Source organism: Clupea harengus, chromosome 10 (assembly GCF_900700415.2).
Source record: "Clupea harengus chromosome 10, Ch_v2.0.2, whole genome shotgun sequence".
NCBI lineage: Eukaryota > Metazoa > Chordata > Actinopteri > Clupeiformes > Clupeidae > Clupea > Clupea harengus.
In genome coordinates, this window is record NC_045161.1 from 25,680,747 (window position 1) to 25,702,250 (window position 21,504).

General features: G+C 45.8%; 1 protein-coding gene across 9 annotated transcripts in view; it reads left to right on the forward strand.

Annotated features, from left to right (window-relative positions):
• Positions 1-21,504, forward strand: part of ptprfa (protein tyrosine phosphatase receptor type Fa) — a 173,457-nt gene that overhangs the window by 13,460 nt on the left and 138,493 nt on the right. For all 9 annotated transcript variants that reach the window (XM_031574574.2, XM_031574576.2, XM_031574575.2 and 6 more), the window contains exon 2: positions 6,932-7,123. In XM_031574574.2, the coding sequence (XP_031430434.1) occupies positions 7,012-7,123 (112 nt within the window). In that variant the 5' untranslated portion in view covers positions 6,932-7,011. The remainder of the gene's footprint in view (positions 1-6,931; positions 7,124-21,504) is intronic.

The window sequence follows — 21,504 nt, forward strand, 5'->3', positions numbered from 1 at the left end:
TGAAATGGCAGCCACCATATTGGACTGACAAGGTACATGACAGGAAAACAAGCCAGTAAGACTGCAGAGAGTAAGTAGACGGCCGTGATTAATTGTTGCTAATTAGTTTCTTAAGCAAATGTTTACCACCAAACAAACGCCTGGAAAACATGTTATTCTTAATATCAGCATGTGACAGTAAATAACAAGCTGAACCTGTATGATGTAGTAAAAACAAATCACCAAACCTTGTTGATTTAACGACTGCTATTAAGCATTATCAAACACAGGGGCCCCCAAGTCTCATATCAGGAATATACCTGTTGTGATAGGATTTAAAATGACACGGGTTGAAGCTGCTGAAATGTCAGGGTTCAGGGTTCTCACACAACTGCAGAAAGCATGGTGGCGCAACACAAAACAGAGGCGTTTAGTCATAGTGGCAGAACTATAGCCGGACAAAAGGTTTGGACAGTGTGATGCATGTAATGTCAAGATTACCACACAGTGTGTCGTTTTCAAGGTCAAATTGGTTTAGACCAAAGAATGAAACACTTCGTCTGTGTGATGTAATGAATTCAGATTGAAATAGCAGACACGTGGCACTAAGCTAGTGTCCCTACTTGCTCACTCTTGAACACATTTGATCGTCGTTTTTGATGCCTTAACAAGACAACATATCCTTTGCTGAGCAGGTACCTGTCATACCTTGCCTCTCCCATGTGTATGCCTGAATGTTCGGAGGAGGTGGGGTGCACGGGGATCGTTAAGAGAGATATTGATCCACTGTGGCGCTGCCCAGCTGGACTCCCATGAAAAGGAAGAGATCAAACCAGTCACGCAACCAGCTGTGACAGCTCAGACAATAGAGACGTGGACGGCCGGATCAGTGGCAGTGGCGTAGAGTGGATCACATGTGGGGTCTTAATGACGTCCCGCTGTGAGCTCCCCCCTACCCCCACATCCCCCTTGTGACTTACCCCTTCTTTCTGCCCTGCCTGCTCGGTCATCGTGTGTTGTTGCCTCCCACCCCCCCCCATCCTTTCTCTCTCTCTCTTTCCCCCTTTTGCCCTTATTAGTATAATCGCACCATTAACTCCAGTGCTGATACTTTGTACTTGGGGGCAAAGTTATTTCATAAATCTTTTATGACCGTTCAGCAGCGCGTGTTGCGATAGCATGTCCTGTGGGGCCTGCTCGCTTTGCGCCTATAATATTTTAGGTAACTCTTGGGGCTGCTAGCAAGCCGCTAACCCTCAAAACACCCACCACACACACACACACACACACACGCACACACACAAGTCTTTCATCACAACCACTCGGGTAATTAGCCACTGCGGTATTGGAAGTGCTTAACTGAGCCTTACTCTCACTCTTCCCTATGGACATACAATATAATCCAGCCAGCGCTATCACACCACAGTGGCTTCTTGTTTAAAAAGAGAGAGAAAGGGAAAGAGACGGAGACAGACGAGAGAAAGGCAGGCAGAGGGGTGTTGAGAATATTCTGTTTATCATTTGGCTTGAGATTCCTTGTTCAAAAGGGTGAGTTAAAAGCCCCTTTTAAACCTTTGAAGCTGAGTGCAGCTCACGCTCTGACCATGGCCCTTAAATCACGTCAAGGTCAACATCTGATTCTCACCTCCATGTCTGCTGTCATATGTGTTTAATCGTGAAAACTGTCCCCCCACCCCCCTCCAATCCTCATGTTTTATAATGAAGTGTGTTGTCCTTGGGGGCTTTGTTATGCTTTTCAACCCCATTGACCAGAACCCTCTCTATATACCAAATCACTAAAGCAATCCCAATATCAATGGCGTGCCCACAAGACTTCATTTGATGAAGGTACCCCCTCCCGACATTTCCTATTTGAGACGGTGCCCCAGCTTGTCCCTGGCCTCCTGTGGCCGGCCCTCAAAAGCGCTGAGGTGGCTGACTCTAGTATGTGTTAGCATGTCGGTGTCACAACACGCGCAGATTGTGCCGGCGGCTGGAGAGGCCCATGAAACCTGACAGGAATCCTATCGAGGCTGTCGCGGGGAAGCATCCCACTGTCACCTGGTCTGATCTGTGGCGCTCCTCTTAATGGAATTTAGTGGTAGGGCGCCGTGCAGAGCAGAACAGAGCAAGGACACCAAAATAGCCCAGCTCTTCCTTCCCTAACCTCCCACCCCGTCTCACACACACACACACACACACACACACACACACACACACACACACACACACACGCGCAGACATGTACGTACACAGACCCACGTGTTTGAGTGCGTACACACATATCCCCCTACCTTGGCTCCTAAACAAACGCACACGCGCACGCGCACACGCACACAGTCACATACACGCACACATATGCACATACACACAAACATCACATACACATTTGCGCGCGCACACACACACACACATCTTCCCTCCCCCTTGTGAAAGGGTTTGTCCTGCATCTTCCTCCTCCTCCGGGGACGCTGGGGATGAGGGTGCAGATAAGTATATGAGCCGAGCCCCCGGGAGGGCACCTCCTCCAGGATGAAATGATCTGCCTCCACTCCGCTCCGCTCCGCTCGCGTCTGCTGGGAGAAGATATCACTCCGGCTGCGGCAGAGGCAGAGTCCGTTTGACTTTGACTTTCTCACTCCAGTCAGCCCATCGACGACTCGTTCCCCCCCTCCTCGCACGGTGAATCTGTGTGCTAATGGGCCCGGAGCAGAGCCCCGGTGCCAGCCTAATGCACGGCGTGGCGGATGTGCTTAGACGCCGTTTAACTTCACACGAAACCAAAACGGTGGCAGAAGTCAAGAGCTACGACCTCTGTTAGACAGGCATATGGTGCGGATTTTTTATTCATGTCTGTCACTATTGGGTAGTAAATGTGCAGTGCCACTATAAAAGTGAGACTGAACAAATATAATTCTGTGTGGGCTTATGAATGGAAAATGTTGATCTGATATATATGTTTGTTTTTTTTAGTCGTCAGCTTTTCTGAGAAGACCATTCTTGTTCCTTTTCACTTCTGAATGTCACAGTTTGGTCACCCTCAGAGGTCATCTATTATTTTGCCCAGAGTGCCTGTGTGAGAGAAAGAAAGAAAGAAAGAGAGAGAGAGACAGAGAGAGAGGGAAAGAGAGAGACGTGTGAGCTTCGAGTGGGCACTTTTTTTTTTGAGTATCTCTGAGATTTTTTCCATCTCATTCCAGGTAAATGTTTCATTCAATTTGCCTTAAGCCATGAAAGATAATAATTCCTGATATCCGCATTAACCCCGTTTTCAGGGATTTGAATAGAAATGAATGAATAATAATGATAGCCTTTTAAATAATATTGACAGGATGAAGTAGCCTCTTTCACAAAAGGTGCTCTTAGGGCTCCCCCTCCTCTCTTATCTGATGTATTATTTCATGTACTTAATTGAATGTGTCTCGGCCTGTCTGTGGCCAGGCATTCAATGACAAGAGACAACACTGGGCAAGAGTGTACGACATTGAAAAAAAATGAATGAAGATGTATTGTTTATTCAAGAGGGATCGCCTGGTGTCTTCTGCTCAGTGTATTAACAGAATGAACTGCATTGTACAGACACAGTATGGTTCATTTTTGTGGACATATTGTTGACAGCTCTGGACTACTCTAACAGCCAACCCACCCCCCCACCCCATTTCACTGCAAAAAAACAAGGATGGTGCTAGACATGTAGCAATCACTCTCTTGTGGGATTATGTAAGATTATATATCAAATCTAGAAAGTACTGAAAATGCGATTGTGCTTTTGTGTGAGCCCAAGCAATGTGTGTGTGTGTGTGTGTGTGTGTGTGTGTGTGTGTGTGTGTGTGTGTGTGTGTGTGTGTGTGAGAGGGGTTGTGGCGGGGGGGATATCATCTCCTTGAAAGCCTCTAATTCTCTCTAACATCCTGTTGACAGCTGACTGTCTGGGATTATTGTCCAGAGAGGTGTATGACCAAAGCAAGTTTATCCTACCAAATCAGTATGAAGGGGTTGCTCGGACCATGTGACCTTGCGTTGATTTCATCAACAGTCGCATTGTCAGATCTCTGACCACAGGCATCTGTTCAATGGGTTTACCCTGCTGTACACTGCTCATAGCCTTAGTTGACTCACTGCATTGTGATAAAACCTAATTTAGCACGTTATTGTAAAGAAAGCATGCAGATAAAAAAAAGGCATTTCACCAAGGCATTTTCATTTAGTGTGCCATCAATTGCTGAAAGCACAGGCTAGAATGAGTAGGATGAGTCAGGAGAAAAAGAGAGAGAGAGGGAGAGAGAGAGTGTGAGCTGATGAGGAGCAAATGGAAGTCTTAACTGCGCGTTTTCTTCCTGTGTGTGTGCTCCCCCTGTTATGTCTCCCTTTGTGACACGGCATTGTCGAGAGACATTAGCGGGGATGTAAAGCAAGGCTATAGATGCTCGGAGACACTTTCTTTTTGAAACCGCATTCTTTGTTTTTCGTTTCTGCTCTCCACGCAGAGCAGCATGGCAGAGCAACGCCTTTTGTGCTCATCACCACGTTCAAAGTTCCATTTGTTCGGCGAGCTCTGAAGTGGCTGCCCAGGGAGTTTATGCTACACGGTTCCTTCAGGAGTACATGTGTTTCACACAGAAGGAAGATGTTTTATTGTTTTTGAATTGTTTTATTTTTTTATATATATCTGTTCTACAGACACAACTCCTATACCCTATCAAAGAAGGATCTGATCTTTCATTTAATCATTAACACATTTTTGAAAAATATTGACTAGTGTGCCTTATCTACAGGGGGGAATAAAAACCTTTTTTAGTTGATTTGTTTCCTCAAACATCTCCATTAACGTACCAAAATGAGTAATGTAAATGCCAAACCCACACCCTATGCTTCTGGGAATGGGAGGCAAAAACACCACCAGCAAGAACAAGAAAAAACATAATAAAAATAAAATCATGAGGCAGCCCCCCCCCTCGCCCCACCCGGCCCTCTGTCATTTGTGAGTGTACTGAGGCAGAAGGGAGCTCCTGGGTCTCTGCTCAGATCAGCCCCGCCCTGCCTTTGAGCCGGCAGGCCTGATGAGGAATCTGTGAAGACGACGGGAGCGGCCCTCTGTTCCAGGTGCATGATTTTCCATAATAACCCAGGACAAATTGAGAGCGCTGAGGCAGGAGTCATTTCCCTGTACCAGCCGCAGTCAAGCGAGCCCAGTCTATGGAGAGCAGCCATTTGAGGAGCCAAAAAATGGCCTGACATTTCCACTGGGGCTGCGCCCCTGTACTGTGGGGAAGGTGCTTGTTACGTTAGTGCATGGCTTTCTGGGAGTTGTAGTCTCTCCCCTGAGTGGTGACTCCACTGCAGGCGAAAAGGCCGTCTGTGGGTGTGTGCGGTGCTGTGTGGCGAATGTGAGAGCTGGCAGCAGCCCATGTGGATCCATGTGTGTTTGTCTCCAGGCTCCCTCGCAGCCCAAACTGTGGCTCTGCCTCAGAAAACAGATGTCTCTCTCTCTAGCACACGCCATTAATTACACAGAGACTTTGGTAAGGCTCTCAGGCAATGAGCAATCTTGGTTAATAAGAACTAGCGTCATCTTAAATCATCAGCATTGTTCCTCTGTGACTGTCTTAATGATACGGCAGTCTGGGGACCGGGGTGTCTCTGGGGAAGCCTTTTACCTAACTGGCTATTAGCGTTTAGCAGGTCCCTGGAGAACAGGTTTGTCTCACTGGCTGTCTGGATGCACTGGGGGTTATGGGTAAAAGTTCAAGGTTCTATTGATGTATCCAAGTATGAGAACCTCAGGGGATCCATTTCTGCTTCTCTTATTGTTTTGTTTTGGTCTGAAAGCAGCACTTTAGTTAATTAATTGAATTACATCATGGAGTAAAAGTGTTTTTTTTTTTTATTCTTTTTTTTTAAAGGGGGAGGGGGCTATGCGTTGCACCTGTCAGTGATGTCATGCCCTACTCATCTTATACTGCCATTCTTGGAAAATGAAAATGTCCTCATCTTGCAGATGCAAAGTGACTCAATTTAGCCTGTGCATAACACAGTTAACACGAGTTACATATTGGCTTCTGGGAACAAAAATTAAGAGTAATTAGGTAATTAATTTAAGAGTATGATTTAATTCTTTGTCAAGAAAAATGATATTAAGTCTTCGTGTGCATACCTTAACATATTGACTCGGGATCATATTTGTGCATATGCCATTGCCTACATTGAGTGGATTACCATTTACGCTTTGCATGAAAATGTCTCTCAAGTGTGACCTGATAGATGTGGGATTGCATTTGCCCCGCAAAAAGCAAATCGCCACTGTGAGTGCAGTTGTGAGGCACAGTTTTCTGGATCGATGCGAGAAAGTTGTTCCAGGATTCACTGATGGAGTAGCTACTGTCAGTCGTCTCTGTATGACACCTAACGTTCGATTTCATCTGTGATAAAGGCTGCCATTTGCTCTGTACTCTGCCGTGGGTCTATGCATATTTACATTACTGGTACGGTTCTAGCAACGTAGCCCGTGGTAAATAATTAACATCGCCTCATTGTGAAATCCCTGAGTGTGTTGGTTTTAGATACCCCTTTCAGTACTTTAATCTGTTATTGAGTTTATATTGATTATGTGTCTATTCTCTGTTAATGTTAACTTTAGCTCGCTAAGTTAGCTAGTTAGTAAAAATTAATCGGCGTGAGATTTTTTTGCTACCCTAGTTAGGTTCGTGGGCTAACTAATGTTCGTTTCCTGCATTGATTTTGAAATATTATGTTATTTTTACACTTACTAAATATTTGAGCATTCGTGATGTATAGAGGGGTGACATTATGTGTTTTTATCTGCAATGCAGTTTTGCAAGGATAGCTAATTAATTACACCGATAATATTATCAGATTCGCTTGCTGGCTAAAAAAAAAAATCATCTCGGTAAGAAAGATAAATCCTTATGTGTCTCCACTCGTTTCTTCTCAGGTATTATCCTATGATTGCGTGAGCCCACAGCCATCGAGCAGGAGCATTGGGATCCACGGAGAGAGTGCCAACGACAGATCATGGTTCCGTGCCACAGACAGCCTGCTCCTCTGGCCAGGAGGCCCAACGTGCTGCTCCCGCTGCTGCTGCTGCTGGTGCTCAGTTGGGCATCAGGACCGGCCCACGCAGACAGTGAGTAGGCTACAACGGCCTTGAAATACTCTTACATCACTTTCCCGTGAAAAGCAACAGAATAATTGGGCAAGTCACTGGGTTTCACTGTGGTTGAAATAGATCCATATTATCAAGTGTCAGGGTGTTGTTTGCAGAGGTAGGCTGCCATTACAGATAGTCAGCCAGAATTGACTCAGGTGTAGTGTGCTTGCCAGCGCAAAAAGACAGGAGAGTGAGTGGAATACAAGGATTTCTTCCCATTGTTAGGAAGAAGCAAGCACAGACAAAATAACTCCAAGTCATGTCTCTCTCTCTCTTACACACACACACACACACACACACACACACACACACACACACACACACACACACACACACACACACACACACACACACACACACACACAGAGAGGTCAATGATTTGGTGGTTTAGATTTCCATATAAATCTATGTGTGTTTATACTTCTTTCTAATTTGCATTTTGGATCAGGTGCTGATGTTGTGGATCATATAAAGTGTCAATAAATGTAAATTTAAATGTATTTATATCTCAGTGGTAGAATTTACTTTCATAACTGCAACAAATCAACCTTTGTTCAACATATGACGGCACAGTTGGATATGTTGTTTTTACATGTGAACATGAAACTAGGTAATCCTATTAGCATATCTATCAATAATGGTAACTCTGTTGAGTATACCAGTATGGTGCAGGTAGAGTTCAGGAGACAGTTTCTGTTTTTCCACCTGCATGATATGAAGAATGTTCTAGGACTCCGGGAGTGTTCTGACTTGCCTCAGTGTCTGTCTGTTTGTTGTTGTTCCACGGGGCCTCTTGTTTGAGAGGGTGCTCGTTCAGCATGCTAGTTTTATGGTCCTCCATTCTAAAATGGCTCCATTCAGACAATACAATGGCCCTGTACTCTGAGATTGTCTTTACAACCCTCATGCAAAAGCCTGTGGTCAACGGGAGGAGACGGCAACACTGCTTTACTGAATGCCCTCAATGGCTTCTTTAAACACGGGCAACTCCAGCATACAGTGTAAGAAAATAAGGGTGAAGGACTGCCCTTTTATGTTTTGATTGGCAGTCTGTGATTGACGACGACAAAAGCAGGCCTACTCTTTTCAAAAGGAGGAAAGAAGGCCGTGTGATAAGAGTCTCAGGGCAATGGCGGTAGCCAAGAGAAGGAAGCCGTGCAGCAAGGTGCGGCGGTTTGGACCTTGTCCTTTTGTGGCCTCTAGAAAGGCCTGGGGAAACTGCGGAGGAATGCAAGTCCTTCCAATTGTTGAGAAAACAAACAAAAAAAACTTGTTTCTCAATGTGGGTGTTATGCACCAGCATGGACCCTTCACATCAGTATGTCTGTATGTTTGCCACTATGGCAACGGGGGTTGGCATTAGCTAATGCATGGCTATTGAGGGGGGAAATGACTCTTTCAGAAAATCAGAAAAGCCGGTGTGAACTAGGCGCAGAGCAGCTGTAATCAATTGCATGTTGTTTTCTGCATTACCATGCGGGCCGCATTAAGTGGCGTGCGCAGCACACTCATTACTCAATGTCGTCCTAAGGGGACGCGCGCCTCTCCCTAATGAACATGACATGCTTCACGTCAAATTTAGGCGGATTTAAAATGGCAGAGAATTAATACGTCAGAAAATGGAAAATCCTGCTGGTGCTTGGGCTTGGCTTGTGGTTGTGCTTGCCTGGAAGGTGAGAGTGGTGTGTCAAACCGAGTGGATTTTTTCTCTGCCCCCCAAAAATGTTCCTTATTGGACTGATGCATCGCCGCTCAGTCGCACTTCCAGACGTCAGAAATGTGTTGTCAACACAATTGAAGTCTTGAGCTGTGCAAAGTTTAGCTAAGGCTTAAGGAAATTGTTTTCTTGTAGCTTTTTTAAGAATTCCTGCCCGCATCCAGAAAGGGCGGCTAACAGAATTCTCCTGTCACATTAGCTTGGATCCGTTTTCATTGAACCCGCGGCTCTTGAACCCCATAGAGGACAATGCTCCCGAATACCAAGTAACTTATTACCAAAACACTGCTTTATGGTGGCAATAAAGCATATCACTTTAATTGTTCACTGTATGTCCGCAGACAGGGGGTCCTGTGGGACTGACGGCAATTGTGCTGTGCAGCCCTCAACAGTTCTGGTGTCTGAAATGTCTTTGTCAAGTGAAACGCTTAACCTGCAAGGTTTCCACGTTGCTGTGCAAGGTGTTGTGTTGTCCCTGCTACAGAGTTGAGGAATATGCTTTGGATGTCTGCCGTTACCCTGCATGTCTTGTATGACTGTGTTAATGTACATCTTCAGTGTGTGTTCTGGTAATCCTTATGAACAAGGTGCAAAGAAACCTGAACAGAACCGAATCAAGAACCCGTTCCCTGTTGGTTGAAAATGGGCTACCCATGACCAATACAGAGTGCTTAGACTTCTCACTATCGACAACGTGGGTAACTTAGTAATGGAATATGATGACATTGTTCCACAAAATAAGTAATTTGTGATATTTTGATGGACAAATTATAAGCATTAGGCCTAATAGCCAAAGGATAAAGTAATTAATCCAGTGGAACAAATTTGAAGTTCTTATTGTTTTTGTGATATTGGTATAGACAGGTTTGTACTAGTGGTATAAGTGGAAGATTTTGTGGCGTTGGAGCAGACTGCATGCCTAATAGTTTTGCAAGTGTCACAGTACTTTTAGTATTGACACTAGTAGTAGTTAATAGAGCGTTGCTAGATGTTATAGTAGTAATGTTAGTTGTAGCCATAGTTGCACTAGTGGTGTTAATGCAATAGTATCAGCAGTAGTGCAAGTCTTACTCCTCAGTCTCTTGCTGCACAGATTTTCAGTGCTGGAAGTTAGCTACCATCGGCCATCTGGCTACAGTTGGTTCCTGCCAAGAAATCTTTGGTGCAGTCCAAAATCGTTTTGAAGAAGGAAGAAAAAATAGCTACTTCTAGTTCTATCCAGTCATAACACACCACCAGAACACCAAACACCTTCTTTCTAGCCTGTGTGCCATCATCCAGTGATTTATTATTAACTTATCCATGAACAGACTGCCAGACTGCTCGTAGAGCTTAGCTATTAAACAGCGTATAGCCTAGCAGGGCTCCTACAGGTTGCTGAAGACCATAAACATAAGGAAAGGGGGCAGCGTGCGAGTGTGACTGCCTTCTCACCATGCCCTGGGTCTGGATGTGAGGATGATTTAAGCAATATGATCCAAGTGAGAGTGGGCTAGGTAAGGGATATCCTCACGGCTGTGATTTGGCCGCATGGAATCGCAGCAGGTAATCACAGCCGCGAGGATATCCCTTACCAACCCCACGGACACTCGTAGTAATGCTTTTTACACAGTAGTCATACCACCGACTAATTGAGTTTGAAGACAGCAGATTGTGTTTTCTTTCGTTCATTTCAATTTTGTTTATTCATTCTCCGACCCAAAAAGTAATTCCAACCTGAATGTTCAGTATCAAGCGTTGCTAAGCAACGAATGCTGTCACTATGCATTAACTCTGTACGTTTTTTACATATGTTGTACTCCATTTGCTCCCTTTCCTCAAAAAACGAAAACGGAATGGAACAGTTAAAGTACATCAAATGCGGGGTGATTCTTCAGTCATAGAATGGCTTCTTTTCCAATCAGAAATTAATAAATCTTGCATTTTTCTCGTCCACTGAAACGAGGGTGAGAAAATATGTTTTGAGGTGACTGTCCCCCCCAACACCGCAGACTGCCCCCAAAAGTGTTTGCTTTCCCACCCCCTTACCCCCGCCAAACCCTGTTCCGGCCACCCCCCCCCCCCCCCGCAATTTTCTGTGCTCACCAGCTGCTTGAATGCTTGAAGCCGCGTCACGGCGCAGACAAATTGTGTGAAGCCTTTGTGCTCACAAGTCCCCTGGCTCGCGTTCTCATGATGATCTGCAAAATAGAATCTTTTTTCCCCCTGCCTTTGTTTCCCTCTCCCTGCCTTTCAAGTCTGTGTGGTACTTCTTCTCGCAGCCTTGTGTGGGAGGCAATTTCAGGGGCTGCAAACAGAGAATGAGAAAGAACAATGTATTATTTATAAGAGCAAATATGACCGGTGGTGATGTTTCAGCATGCAGACCTTCCACAGACTGCACGGGTTTATACTTTACCGCATGCCGATTGATAGTTTTTGCTGCGTTCGTCCCTTCTTCCTGAGCCCCCCAACCCCTCCCTCTTTCAGACAGTGTAGATATAGGGGAGAGGAGTGGTACTGGCTAATGTAAGATTAAGCCTGTTGCTTCCTGCCACTTCTCTACTCTCCAGTAAAGGGCTTTGCGGGGAGATTTGGGCCTCTCATCCGCAGCCTTTTGCAGCCGACAGCCCATTGTTCCAGGGCCCGCTGTAAAGCCTAATATATATAATGAAGGGGTGTGCGGGTGCACTCCCTTCTCAGCCCCCTCTCCCGCCCTCTCTCCCTCACTCTCTCCCTCACTCCCTCTCTCCCTGCCTCCCTCTCTCCCTCTCTCACTCCCTCACTCCCTCTCTCTCTCCCTCTCTCCCTCACTCTCTCCCTCACTCCCTCTCTCCTTCTCTCCCTCTCTCCCTCACTCCCTCCCTCCTGCCCTTCCCATCTCTCTCCAACACATATGTCTAAATCCACACAGCAGTACAGCAGTGGAAGCCTCTGGAAGGTTTCCCAGGAGAGAGGGAGATGGTGAGGGTGGGGAGGAGGGGGGAGTGGGAGAGCGCCACCCGTTCTGGTGTTGCTCCACTGGGAAGCAGGGAGCAGAACCCCACCAGACTCCCACCACATCTGAGCCCAGGTCTGACCCAGTTAAGTTGCGATACCCAGGAGGACCGGCCATCTGCGGACAAGGTCATGCCAAAGCCCTGTCACTGCGTTTGATTTAAGGGAGGAGAAGGGAGAGGAGTGTGTGTGTGTGTGTGTGTGTGTGTGGGGGGGGGGGGGGTGCGCAGGCGAGATTCCCTCTGACAGTGCTTGGCCCTTATCCTATTTAATTCCAGTCCTTTTCTTTTCATTTTGAATGGAAATCATCTTCTGTGCTCAGTTCATTGTTTGCAATGGGTCTCGGTGAGAACAACTTTGCTTTGATGTAATGGTAAGGTAATTGAAGTCGCTGAAAGGCTAAAAATCGGTAGAGATGGCAAGTAAGTATTGTACCTTCCAACTGAGCAGTGATCTTTTATTCTTCTCCACTAGTGGATGCGAATATGCATACCTTTCTTGCGTATAGTAAAAGGATGCCATATCCAGAGGGGCTGGATATTGAATTGTGCTTAAGTGTCTACAGGGTATTGACGCCAAGGCTAATTGACGTAGATGAAAATTGATTCCCTTAATGAAATGCAACTGTATCTACAGCGACTGAGCCACTTGCAGGTATCTCAGGGAAGGCTTCTCTCTGTTAGGCCTGTGATGTCAGAGTGGTCAGCAGCACTCACTGTGTCCTGCATTTCGAGTTTAATTTGCATAGTAGCCCCATTTAAGCAAAGTAAATTATTTGAATTTAGGAATATCATTTGATTTGTTTTGGTCCCCCCCCCACTATGTTACGCTGAGAAGATTAAAGCAACAAATTCCCCCAACATTTGCGTGTGTAGCAGGGCTAACGTTCCACCTGTCTGTTTGAATCTCTCATGTGTCCACACACACACACATCTGCCCCCTCGTACATCTGAGTGTCAGATCAGTGACGCCTCATCCGCTACGGCCGGAGTTACTGGCTTAATTGGCACATATAACTGGCAGATAATCCTCAGATCCATTGGCGGGTGGGGGAGCAGTCATGACGTGGATGAGCCAGAGTCAGCTTGCCCCCCCCCCCCCCCCTGCTGGTAGCCACCCCACACCCCCGCGGCTTTTGGTATGCCTCCCCCTCCCCCCGCCCCACACCCCCCCCAAACCTCTTCGTCAACATCTCTCTTTCTGGTCATGTGTCCTACCCCCCACCACCCAGTCTAACCCCCTACCAACAACACCCCCCACCCCCTACCCCGCCCAGTCTAGCTTGGAGCCACAGGGCCTTGTTGAGATGGAGGAACAGAGAAACATGCTTGACAATTTATGCCTTCTGCGTGCTGTCAGCCACTTCAGTGAGCAAGACTCTGGGAGCTGGCAGGTTTTAAAGTATTAGAAGCCTGGGGTTTGTGCTGTGAAACTAAATGAGCCAGGGTTTCTTTTTTTCCCCTTTCTTTTTCTTGCCCACACTCAATTGCACATTCTAAAGCTTTGAGATGGACAGCTCTCTCCCAATCTATCTATCTCTATCGCTATCTCTATCTCTCTCCCAATCTATCTATCTCTATCGCTATCTCTATCTCTCTCCCAATCTATCTATCTCTATCGCTATCTCTCTCTCTCCCAATCTATCTATCGCTATCTCTCTCTCTCTCCCTATCTATCTATCGCTATCTCTTTCTCTCTCTCTCTCTCCCTATCTATCTATCGCTATCTCTCGCTCTCTCTCTCTCTCTCTCCCTATCTATCTATCTCTATCGCTATCTCTCTCTCTCTTCATCATCTCTACAACTCCACTCAAGCTCTCTCTCTCCCTCTCTTTCGTGTGACTTTCACATCTCCCAAACATCCACATCCAAATGAATATGAGGGCTTTTATATAACCCCATTTGCTTTTTCTTTCTCTTCTTGGGGTTCAAAATTAACTTTAAAAAGTGCCCACCAGGCTTGAGCTTTTGATTTCCAGATCCAACAAATGGTTGCCATCACTGTCAGCCTTTATTCTCTGTGTGTGTGTGTCTGTGTCTGTGTCTGTGTGTGTGAGAACACTACAATAGTGGTTAAACAATTGTATTATGAATACAAAAATGGTTTAATTGGCAGAGTTCCATTTTCGTGAAATGATGGCAAGTTATCTAGCTGCCATTACACTCCCCTCAATTGAAATTGAAATCGCTAAAGGCAGAAACACTAGGTGCCTGGGCAGCTTTACTCCCCAGATACTTAACGTAGCAATTACGACTCCCTAAGCTAGAGTTAGATAGCTAGGCTAACTGGCATGAGACCCTAACTATGACTGCCATGAATTATTGCTCCATTTTAGTCTCGTCTCTTATTGTGGATTTCATATGTGAAAGAGACTCAAATTTGAATCTATTTCACCTTAACCATTTGTGATCACAAAATCTTCCGTTTCATTGTTCACATAACAATTGGTAAGATCAAAGAAGAACAAGGAAGAAGATGTATGATTTATGTTACAGGCAAAGATGCTAGTTACCGGTTGTTTGTAATAGATGGTTATAGCGCATAGATTGAGAATCACAATATTTTTTTTCCACCAGTTTTTGTATCTTGTATCAATTCAATTCAATTCAATTTTATTTATATAGCGCAATAACAATACAATTGTCTCTAGGCGCTTTACAGAGCCCAGAGCCTGAACCCCCTTAGTGCAAGCACAATGGCAACACGGGCAAGAAAAAACTCCCTGTTAGTCAGGAAGGAACCTTAAGCAGAACCACGGCACATAAGGGGGAACCCATCTGCTTGAGGTCGGCCGGACATGTTGTGAGCCCACGTTAGGATCAGTATGAATTTTTTTTTTTTTTTTTACATATACGCTTTTACAATAGCCTACTTCTAATAAGTGTGAAATGCGGTTCAGTGGGTGTTAGACAATGTTTAAATGTCACTGACACATTTATTTTGATTTCATTCAAGAATACTGTGACAAAACAGGGGGGCCCAGGGATAATGAAATGGTTGCCACTTGTCTGATTGCTGAGGGCAACCAGGCTACCGTTGAGCCCTGCTCCAGAATGCTGCAGGGGCCGTGGTCGAGAGACAGAGAGCAGAAGCCCTTTTTGAATGTTCATCCTGTAATTATTTTTGACAGGTTCAGTTTCGTGGAATGTCACGAGAGAAAGAGCAAATCAGAACCACTTTCGAAAGAGGACTAAACGATGCGCACAACCGAAGGTCCGGATCAGCTAACCTTTACAGAACCGAATGCTTTATTCGCCATTTAATTTGCCACTTGTCAGTCGTCACGCATCTAGATAGGCGTTAGACCAAACTAGTCTTTCTTTGTACGGATTGTGTCTTAAATGTCAAAAGCTTCACAGCGAATTTTGTTTCTGCAGTCAGCAAATTGATTCTCGTCTGAGTGGACATGTTGCCACCTTGCATCGGGTGTCATATTCTGATTCGGCTAATATTGACAAAAGAGAGTGACGCGGCCCCCTGCATGACCTGTTAATGCCTAATGCATTACTGCATTTGTGGATCTTTGAGCTTAGCGAATGAGTCGTGTTAAAGGATTAGCCTCGTTTTTCTTCTTTTCTTTTTTTCTTTCACTCTCTCTCTCTCTCTCTCCCAATCTCTCTCCTCAGTGTCGTGAGTCGGAAAGAAAAATGTGTCTTTCATCTGCCTTTTAGCGAGCTCCAGAAGTGGGATCTCACCTGTGGTTCCTGCGAGGCAACTGAGCACGTTTTGTTGTTTACGTGTCACTTTGACTGATCAGGCGCGGATTTGCATGACGGCGGCTGAGACGCTCTCTCCTTCTAATGAGCGCTTTCCAATCCGCTGCACACTTTGTTTGAAACTTTTGTCATTTGTCATTGTGAATTGCCTTTGAAATGCAGGCCTCCCCCCTTCTGAATCACACAACATTTGACTATCTGGCTGTCTGCCTAGACGCCATTAAATCCTGGTTATTTGAGCCCCAAATGAGAAAAAAAGGGGCCTGTAGGACAAGTGTAGCGCGCGGAATGACAATGAGAACACGGCTACGGGTTGTAAAGTGAAGGGTATCGGAAAGGGTTTCAGGTGTTGTCCACCACTCCTGGAGGAGCCTATTTCACCGAGCTCTCAGGGGACACAGCTGCAGCTCAGAACATCTTGTAAGGATGGAAGTGTGTGTGTGTGTGTGTGTCTGTGTGTGTGTGTGTGTGTGCTGGCAAGCCCACACAAACAGTGAGAACAAACAGTGCCTGCGAATGCTGATTTCACTTTCATGTCTGAAGTGGCTAACGGTGTGCTGTGTATGTAAATACAGCCCTGTGCATGAAGAGGATGTGCTGAAGGGGGCTCAGGGTGATGAATGTAGCCTGCTCTTCAGCTTCTCAAGGCAATGGGACATTTTTGAATAGTTCACATTCTGCTTGGCAAGGGTCTGTGTAGCATGTGCTTTACGTGTGCTTTACTAGACGTTAACTTGTTGCAGTGCTGTGTGTGTGTGTGTGTGTGTGTGTGTGTGTGCTCCTGTGAGTGTATTATGATCCATTTGTACAGTAAGCCCGTTTGCCAGGCCAAGCCGTTAATGGACTTCCTTGTCAAGTCAGAAGCCATTTGATGCCCTGCTCTCGGTAATGCTCCACTGTTACGCTGTGGTGCTGCTTTCGTCCACGCAGCACTTTCCTGAGAGAGGGGAAAGGTTTAAGAGCCTCAGACCAGAGGAGGGGGCATGTTTCCGTGCTTGATGGGATCAGAGAAGGGGCTGATTTACAGGAGTTTAAGGAAGATGGGAGGGTGAGGGGAACCACTTTCTTCATCTCCGAAGGTCAGAGACGGGAAAGTCATAATGGAGACTATCGTTTTTCTGCCGACTTTGGCATTTGCATTCTCCGAAGACTCCTTGGGTAAATTTGTTTAGTGAGGCAGTAGCCCCCTTCCAGGAAGGGGATCTATGGTGCGTTTGCCCCCCCCCCCCCCCCATCTGTGGAGGACCCCACTCTTGTGCTCTCAGCTGTAATGGGTTCAGGCAGGAGTGTTAAGGCTTGTCTGGCCATTGTGGCCTGTCAATCAGTTTGTTCAGTTTCTGCTGAGCGGCCTGGCAGCTCCGTTAGCTCCTTAACCTCCCCAGGCGTGTTCACTCCAGACTCTTACGCAACGCCACACCAGAAGCACTCTCTCTAGTCTCCAGATGCTACACATTTACAAATCCATTTGTATTTTGTAATGTGTGTGTGTGTGTGTGTGTGTGTGTGTGTGTGTGTGTGTGTGTGCGCGCGCACGCACGCAACAGCCTCTGCCTGTCTTTGTCCGTCTTTGTCACAGCCACATCCGCTCTTTTTTTTGTTGTTGCATTTGTGCCTTTCACTCATGTGCATTGAGCTCTGCTGCACATTTCTCTAAAGGCACAGGACAGCATATCACAGTCCAGCTCTCAGGACCAACAGAAATGGAGGTATGTGTGTGTGTCCCACCCCCCCAAAAAAAAAACATGAACTGGGAACTAGCCTAGTTGTTGTTCTAACACCAGGCACAATTAGCAGAACCTGTTCTGTGTGTGGTCACACAATTAGTGCAAAACCAGAAACCACATGATGATGATTTATGCCCTGGAAAAGAAATAGGTTGATTTATCATGCGACGCAGGCCTCAACCAGAGAGCTCTGTGGTCACCATCACATTAAAATCCACATGCAGTCTTTGGCGTAATAACCCTTCGCCTCCAGTTGCCAGCCAGAGTTTTTCTGCTTGCTCAAGCGTCGCCAAGACCCGTTTACCGAACAATATCGTCAGTGATCCGCAAGCACCTTCACAACGAAAATGGATTGACCGCCCAGCCACACGGTTAAGGTTAGATAGAGTCTATTGGTGTGTGTGTGTCTGTGTGCGTGTGCATGCTTTCTTGCTTGCCTGTGTGCATGCATATTTCTGTGAAGAGGTGTGTGTGTGTGTCAGTGTGTGTGTGTGCGTGCGTGCTTTCTTGCTTGCTTGTGTGCATGCATATTTCTGTGAAGGGGTGTGTGTGTGTGTGTGTGTGTGTGTGTGTGTGTGTGTGTGTGTGTGTGTGTGTGTGTGTGTGTGTGTGTGTGTGTGTGTGTGTGTGTGTGTGTGTGTGTGTGTGTGTGTGTGTGTGTGTGTGTGTGTGTGTGTGTGTGTGTGTGTGTGTTGGAGTAAGTGTGTTGGAGTGAGTGTGTCAGTGAATGGTTTCTGTAATAGGGAACCCTGGTGATAATGCGTGCCCAATCCTCCCTGTTCGTCCTCGTTTGGAGAGGACCATTACTTTAATGCACTTCACAATGGGAAATAAAGGGGAGTCAATTTTACTTCAGGTTTATCTCTGACTTTTTCCTTTCGTGAATAATTCAGAGCTAGTCACAGAGTGAATGTCAGCTACCGGCAAATGAAAGCGGCTGGCCACGTGGTTGCGGACATACGGAACAAAGCCCCCCCCCCCCCCATTATCCATACCCCCTTATCTATTCCATTCTGCTGTGTAACCTTGAGAGTGTACTGTACTATACTATAATATACTATACTGTTACTCATCCCTGTGTTCTGCTGTTCTGTACTGTTCTGCACTGGTTACACATGGCGACTGTCTACAGTAGTGTCTCTGTGTCTCCCACACCCACATCTGTTTGTTTGTACCTGACTCTCGTGTCACACGATTAAGCTAATTAGCTAGCCCTGTCTTCAGGCTCAAGGTGTGAAATCATTAAGGCTCTCTGAAGTGTTGGTTGCAGGTCGCGGTGTCTCTGGAGAGCCCAGAGGCTCTTAGTCGTACCTCCGCCCTGCTTCGTGTGCTTCGTGTCACATGCGGTGCTAGCTACTAACGTGACTCCTCTATTAGCTTCGTCTCAGCCACGATGAAGCGATGAAGCACTTGAAAGGGGGGGGGGGGGGAGTCCTGAGAACGTCATCCGCCATGGCTGTTCGCGCCCGCCTGTTTTCCAGGCCAGTGAAGAGCCGTGCTCTTACCATTTTAATGGCTGTGGAAACTACCCCGTCTGCTCAGTGCTGACAGAGTAACTACCGTTTAGACAGAAATGTAATACGCTAACTGTCCTTCACTGTTGCGTTGACAGGTCGAGCTGAATTAAATGTGCTCATAGCCGCCGAGCACAGATCTTACATGGCCATATTTTTTAAGAGGTATGTTGAAGAGCTGTGTATCCATACATTTCCCTCTACTGCAAAACCGCATATGAAAATGCGCTCCTGACCAATACGGTTAAACTCAAGCCATTATTCACGACTTTCGAGGGACATAAGGTGAAACGTGGCGGGGAAGTGGTTTGACCGTTAAAGATACGCCACAGCATGTAAACATGATGTATGATGTACAATTAATGGGCTTCATTCGCCAGAGTACATTTGCACATAAAGATGGAAAACATCACACCAATCTGTTAATATTCATTTTAAATATTCATGGCTCAGACTCTGTTTGTATTCATATATGTATTCTGATTAATCACTGGGTTTCCTCAATGAAAGACACATATACTCAGAATCACGGATATTAGCATAAGCTCACACCAGTGAATTGCAGTGAACACAATATAAGGGCGTTGTTAGTTTTACTGTGCGACACATGAAAATTCAGTGCGTCCTAGAACAGAATGTAAAGGGAGGGGTGAAAACAGCGAGGAATACTGAAGCAGATGTTTTATTAAGAGCCAATGTTTTATGTTCTTCCATATGCCGTGGAAAATGACTAAAACGCAATTAAATATGTGCCACCCACAGAGACGCATTCTCCCTCTGAGTACACAAATCTTACTCGAGACTAAAAGAGATAAACGTGTTTTGATGTAGGTTTTCCTTTGCAGAACATCACTGTGATGACTTCAACTATATCGCTAGTTTTACACTGTACATCATGCATGACACAGTGTATTTGATCAAGCTAACTCAAGGCACTGTGCAGCTAAATCACAGTTCCTCACAGCCAGTCTCTAATGAATAAAGACTTAGCTTAGAATGAAGACTGAACTTAGTGCAAACATAATACTTTATTTACAATGTCGCCTAATTAAACATACACTGTAGGACGAGCACTGTGTTGCGTTTTTGACGAGGAAAAAAAATAAGCATTACGTTCAGTGATTTGGTACACAACGAGTTTCATTGCAATACTCACCTTTCACAACACAAATGCCACTGCATCAACAGCCAAGACGAAAAAGCCCACATGCATCCCCTTGTATAAAATAAATGACTAGTTCCTTGCCAAGTCCATTCAGTTAAGTGTTGCACACTGTGTGCTAATGACGTAAAGCACATTAAAGACACTCTCTCCTGCAAACACCAGCGGACTCTGTCCAACAAATGTATATTAAGAGTCTAAATGAACATAAGTGGCCGATCCATTATTAATGAGCCCAAATGAGCTAGAGACTTGAGCGCAATTATCGATCACTTGTCCCAGATTGCTTCTTAATAGGAAGCGGTGGACACAGAGTGGGTCAGTGGGCTCAGTTCCTGGTACCTGTCAGACCCATCGTGGATGAGGGGGTGGTGCTGTGGTTCTGCTGGTGAGCCTGAGGCCAGGCCTAAGGAGAGGGAGGGAGGGAGGGAGGGAGGGAGAGAGGGAGAGAGAGAGGCTGGTGCAGAGAGAGTGGGAGGAGGAGAGAGGAAGAAAGGGAGAGAAATGGAATAAGGGTGGAAGAGAGGGAGGGACAGAGAGCGAGAGAGATAGAGAGAGAGAATATAGATAGAGTGAAAGACGGACAGAGTGAGAGAAAGATAGAGGGGAGAGAGGTAATGAGCGAGGGAGGGAGTAAGAGGGCGATAGGGAGGGAGAGAACTTCTTAAAAGCAGATTATTAAGCCATCATACGGAACAAAAGGCTTTTAAAAGGGCTGCTATGTAGCCGTACGATTAATGACTAATGTGTAGGAACAGTATTAGTGCTTATTACCAGTAAACAACAGCTTGTCAAAACATGTTTATGCAAAAGCAAAGTAACACAGACTCATATTTGGCCTAGCAACCATGTGCCTGGTTAATGCACTAGTTAACATGAGTCATTAATAATTAGTCGCCATAAGTAAAACCTAAAATATATGGCTGTTATGTTAACTGCTACATTGCTTTTTACATAATGGTTTTCTCACAAATGGCGACCCATTAGTTAGCACAACCCAACCATTAACTTCAACTTTAACGAACACTGAGTAATATAAATGGCTGTTGCTAATGCTTTATTTATGTCAACCAGATGTAATTAATGTAAGTCATGGGATCTATAAAGTAAAGTGTTTGCCCTTAAACAAATGATTTGCCCTTCAACCCCCAGTGTACTCCTTGATGCCTTAGGTGCTAACTCTGCTTGTGTGAGCGAGAGAGTTGGTGAGCGAGAGCATGAGAGAGAGAGAGAGATTGAGAACGAGAGGGAGAATGAGAGGGAGACAGAGGGAGAGAAAGAAAGATTGAGAATGTGAATGAAGGAGCTGCAGGTGGGCGTTAATGGCTCCAGATGTTTGGAGGGTCTCACAGCTGCATTCCTCTCTGCTGGACTGCGGTGCTCAGTCTCTCCATCTTTGGCTCCGGCTCCCTGCAGCTGTCTCTCTCCCGCATCTCCCTCTCCCTCTCTCTCTCTATACATGTTTCTCTAGGTCTCTTTCCCCACTCTCCCTCTCCCTCTCTCTCTCTCTCTATACATGTTTCTCTAGGTATCTCTCCCCACTCTCCC